The sequence below is a fragment of the Tupaia chinensis genome, unplaced genomic scaffold (genome assembly GCF_000334495.1).
Source record: "Tupaia chinensis unplaced genomic scaffold, TupChi_1.0 Scaffold000569_1, whole genome shotgun sequence".
In the NCBI taxonomy this organism is placed as follows: Eukaryota; Metazoa; Chordata; class Mammalia; order Scandentia; family Tupaiidae; genus Tupaia; species Tupaia belangeri.
Genome location: NW_006160083.1, coordinates 1,568,717 through 1,574,081, shown reverse-complemented (window position 1 = coordinate 1,574,081; position 5,365 = coordinate 1,568,717). Strand labels below are relative to the sequence as shown.

General features: G+C 39.7%; 1 protein-coding gene across 1 annotated transcript in view; it reads left to right on the top strand.

The window, feature by feature from the left end:
• SNTN (sentan, cilia apical structure protein) overlaps positions 1–5,365 on the top strand; it is a 19,716-nt gene that overhangs the window by 6,038 nt on the left and 8,313 nt on the right. Inside the window, exon 2 of the mRNA XM_027775539.1 lies at positions 2,364–2,534. Within this exon, the coding sequence (XP_027631340.1) occupies positions 2,364–2,534 (171 nt within the window). The remainder of the gene's footprint in view (positions 1–2,363; positions 2,535–5,365) is intronic.

Genomic DNA, 5,365 nt, shown 5'->3' with positions numbered 1-5,365 from the left:
GGGAACTATTAGCCAAGTGTAAAAAGTGAGCTAGAAAATAGCAGAAGAGGACAACAGGAAGTTGTCTGGCATAATGCCAGCACCTTCTCCACCAATTCAGAGACAAGAAAGCCCATGAAAGATGCCAAAAAAGAACTAGAAATCTCTTGCATTTTTAGTCATTCTGAGCACTTTACAATATGCTTTCACATTCTAGTTCACAACTCTGAGAGGCGGACAAAAGAGAAGTTAGGAGACCACCTGTTGGGTTTATTAAGGGAAGAACACAGCTATAAAAACAGGAAACTTAAAAGTCTCACAAAATATCATCAGTGTTGGAAGGATAACCAGAGCTCCTTGTTATCTTTTATTTTTAATATTTTCTAACTTTTTTTTTTTTTTTACTATGAACATATGCTATTTTATAGTTAGGGGAGAAAGACATGCTGTTTTTAAAGAGAGGTGGAAGAGAAGTTGGCTAATACAGATGGAGTCCCTGCTCAGAGTGCAGCTAGACCTGAACTTCATCAGACGGTTGAGAAATGACTAGATTCCACAACCACCATGGGGATGTCCTTGCAAGGAGATATTCCAAGGCAGCTTATCTTTCCATGCGCTTTGAAGTCAGATAGACCTTCAAATCCTCTCTTTGCTACTTCTTTGCAATGTGATCTTAAGATTCTTAATCTTTACTTGCATCAGTTTCCAATATGTAAATTTGAAACACAGAGATTATCTGCCTCTATGGGTTTTACTAAGCACTAAATAAGATTTGAAAGGTACCTGGTACATAGTAAAAAAGGCAAGTATTTATCAACATTTGCAAGCTCACTCACAGCCTGAAAATACACTTCTTCTTCTCCAGGAGGGCACATCCAATGGAGAGCAAATAGCTACTGTCTTCAAAAAATAAAATAAAATAAAATAAAACAAAACAAAATAAAATTTCAGACTCAGCAGAGCAGCTCATATTAAAGCTTCATCTAGTTATTCTTAATCATTAATTAATCAATCAACTGGTCAAAATCACGGAAGGAATACTTACCACCTAAGGAATTCACGTATCAATATTTCCACTAAGTACTATGTTTCTTAAAGACAGAACTATTTATAAATAGTGCATTCTTCAGCTTCTTCAATTTAAAGTTACAGTCACTAAAAAATGAAACAGATGGAGGCAAAATGCCCCACCACTTCAAACACACACAACTTGGAAAAGGCAACCCATGAGCTGAAAAAAATATGCCAATCTCCTTGAGTTTTAATAAGCAGGAAGCTGTTAGGCAATGGCGATCTCAATTCTAAAAATGTGTTTTCTGGATATGAAGGAAAGAGGTCCCTAGATATGCTGAGGAAGCAAATAATAGAACCCAAATAAGCAGTGAAGTTTCTGATTTTGTCATCTCCGTGTTCTGAGCACTTTAGGAGAGTACCAGGTATGTAGTAAGGGTACAATACAAAAGTCACATTGTTCTGACTGAGAAACTTTCTTTGACCTATGATGGTCACACATTACATGGGCTGAAAACTTTGAAATTCTATTCTTCTTTTCCTCTTATTTATTCATTCGGCAGCACTTACTAGAGCACCTACTATGTAGTGGACACATTTGGGCTGGTCACTGACAATGTAGTGATAAAAAGAAAGCTATGATTTCTGGCCACATGGAGACTACTTTCTATTTGGGGAGAAAGCCAGTTAAACATAAAAAGACTATAAAGTGTGCTAAGTTCTATATTAAGGGATATATGGTGACTAAGAGAACACAGAGCCTAAGAATTTTCTTCACAGTACCCTGTACATTTCTTTGTTTTCACTGGGTGCTACTCCACTGGGAATGAATTAGCACTGTTCTCTCAAGGAGCTTAAAACAGAGATCACTGTGTTTGAAACCCATTATCTATCATTATACAAAGAGTTCTTCCTAAATGTTATTCTCCTTTAGCATACTGACATAGGTTATGCTGTGTCTGACACAGAATCTAAATTCCACAAAAGCAGAGCTTTATTTTATTCAATGAGGTGCCCTAAATGGCAAAGACTGAGCCTAGCACGCAATAGTTGCTCCACAATTTTTTGTTGAATAACTAGATGAAACTACAGATCAGAAAGCCAAAGTTTAGAGAGTTGAGTTGCTTTTCTAAGATCACATCACAAGCAGTTGCTAACTCTTACCCTAAGTCTACTAAGTTTAATTGCTACAGATGGAACTTTTGTATTCCATAATTTAAAGATGCAAGATCAGACACTCCCGTGTTCCACTCCTGGGTAGTGCAAAGGGAAAAAGGACTGGGTCACATTGCTATACTCCTTTCCAGCCTGTTCTCCATAGCTCCTTTGGAAGGTGTGGCCCTACATCTGGGGAAGGGTTATTTCTAACCTAGGACATTTCGTTGCATGTGTTTTCCCTCACAGCTCTGGGAAAGGGCTCAGATCTGGAAAAAGCCATCGCTACTGCTGCTCTGATTTTCCGAAATTCTTCTGACCCTGATGGTAAACTTGGAAAAGCTACTGCCAAAAATCTGCTGCAAACCCAATTTAGGAATTTCACAGAGGTAAGAGAGTTAACATGCATGGAGAAATAGGGGTCATACCATAATATCTGGCCCAAAGACCAACAACTCTAGCTCAAAGCCTCTATCATGTTGTTTCATTCAGCAAATATTTATTGAGCATCTACTGAATATGAGGCAATAAGCTAGGTACTGAGGTTAAAACAATGAACAAGCTAAAAATTCGACAGAGTAAAAAAGAAGCTAAAAAAAACCATTAGAAATATTCAAAAGGTGTGAAAGAGTAAGAATACAATGAGAGACAAAAACAAAGAGACCATCTTGGGGTGGGTGGTAAAAGAAGGGCTCCTGGAAAATTAAGGTATAGCTAAGATCTGGAGAATTAATAGGAGTTAGCAAGGCAAGGGCAATGAGAATGATAGCCTTCCAAGCAGAGGGAACATCCTATGCAAAGGCCCTAAGGCAGGTCAAAGTCCTAGAAGGTCAGTAAGCAGTTGGTGAGAAGCAGGGGTAGGAAGTAGGCCCTGATGGGAGAAGAAGCAAAGGAGTTTGAGAGAAGCCAAAACTTTCAGAGGCACACCCTAGGGGAAGGAGGAAGCCAAGAATAGTTTCTAAGTCCAGGTGTAAAGAAATTATACCAGCTGCAGCACAGAGAACAGATTGGGGTGGAGGTGGCGGCGGGACAAGTAAGGGAATAACTTCGGGAAGCCATCCAAAGATGATGATGGCTGGGACTGGAGTAGTGAAAATGGAGTGAAACAGACAAATGACAGAGATATTTACAAGGCAGAATGAATGGGGCCTGAAAACCAGTTGAACATGAGAGTTGAAGGAGAAAGGGGACTAAATAATGACACCCCCACTTCTGATTTATGGAAGGAATGGGTGGTGGTCCCATTCTCAGAGAAAAGAAAGACTGGGAAACAAACAGATCTGAGGGGGTGTGGAAATGAAGAGGTGTGAGTTTTCTTAGAATGTGTCAATTTTAAGATGTCCATGAAACATTCAAATGGAGAAACTCAGCAACAAGATATGTGACTTAAGAAGGCAAAATGGAGATCTGTGCTTGAAATATAGAAATAAGAGTTAGCAAAGACCGGCAGATGGCATGGTGGTTAAGGCGCTGGGCTCCCACATGGCTGACCATTGTTCGAGTCCTAGCCCTGGTGGCCTGCTTTCTCACTTTCCCCTCTTTCTTTCTCTCCCCCTCTTTCACTCTGGTCAAAATTAAAATAAATAAAGTTAAATAAAATAATTATTTGAAAAAAAAAGAGTTAGCAACATATAAATACCACTGACCTAAAGGGTACGTATACACACATACGTACGTATGGTTCTGTGTACTACACTAATATAGACATCATTCACTGGGGGAAGATGGGTCACGGGTACAACTTCCAGTAATTCTACAATTATTTCAGAAGAGTGTGTGTGTGAGAAAGGGAGAGAGTATGGTATAATTCACAGAAAAATTACTGGAAAGAAATATTAGTAGTAATTAGGCATCTTTGGGTAATGGGGTAAAGAGCCATGTTTATATTCTTCTTCTTAAGCATTTTTCCCCTAAACTTTATTAAATGTGTGTTATTTTTAAAATAAAATATTTTTAAAGAAAATCTGTCCTTCAGGCCGAATAGGCAAAATTAGTAACAGAGAAAAGGTGTGGAAAGTCTTTTTAACAAGGCAGATGGAACCAGCAGTTGGTGTAATGGCTGTCGCTGGACTCCCATGTAGTCGACCGTGGTTGGAGTCCCAGATCCAGTGGCTTAAACTCAGGCCAGGCATGTGTGCATATGTGCCCAAGATCCCAAGAAGAGAATGGAGGAGAAGGGACTGCAGCATGGACAGCCTCCTGGGGGGCAATTTCTTGCTCTCTGTCTCTCTGTATATCTGTCTTTCTGGTGAGCACATGTGCCCTATAACAAAAACCTCTCCAAATAAATAAATTTTTAAAAAGGCATACGAATCAATCCTATGCCATCTCCTGTGTCACAGGCCAAAAACAATGGCATATTTCAGAGAGAAGGGGCTTCTGGAGGTATGGGGCCTTTTTTTACCTGAAAAATCCCAAGTGAACTTTTAGCAAGTATGAAAATGAGGGCCTCATGAATGCATCATCTGGATCTACGTTATCACCTCTGAGAGAACACCAGAGGAAAAACATTAAAACCAAGTCATTGGGAAAGATGCTTTCAGTCTCTATCCCTCAGTCCATACTAAACCAGAGAAAGGCAGCCAACTTCTGGATCTCTCTAGTAGCAGACACATCCAAGCTTCAATATAATCCTACTCACAGCTCAAAGTAGGCATCAGGAAGCACGACCATATCTCAAGCAACTCAAGGGGACAGCTCACCCTAGGACATTCTCAGATCAATGGTGATAGCTGAACTTCACTTGGCAAACATGCAGAGTGATGTCAGAATACAGCTTTGGCCCAACACCGCTCTCTGTGAGGTGTTTTGGGGCAAGTACATACATGTGGGTCAGTGGCAAGAGGATCACAGCCCACTTACTTCCTCACGGGGCTTTCTCCCAAACCTGCAAGTGCAGTTTTTAGGTAAACTGAGCTGGACCTTTAGGCTGATGCCTGAGCTTTAAGGGGGAACATCTATCTCCTCTCCTATAAATCTAAACATTATTTTTGGTATTTTAATACTCTATCACCAGTTAGATATAATAAAACTAGCACCTTAAGGCATTGCTAAGAACATTTAAAAACAGATAGCTGGTCCTCCTCTCGAGAAGAGGAGTAACTCAAGTAACTTGGCCCATGGTAGGTATATTTTGGTATGAAACCATGATTTATAGTCTCATCAACCCGATTTTGGAGCCCATACCCTCTTTTTTTTTTTTTTTTTTTTAAGTTTTTTT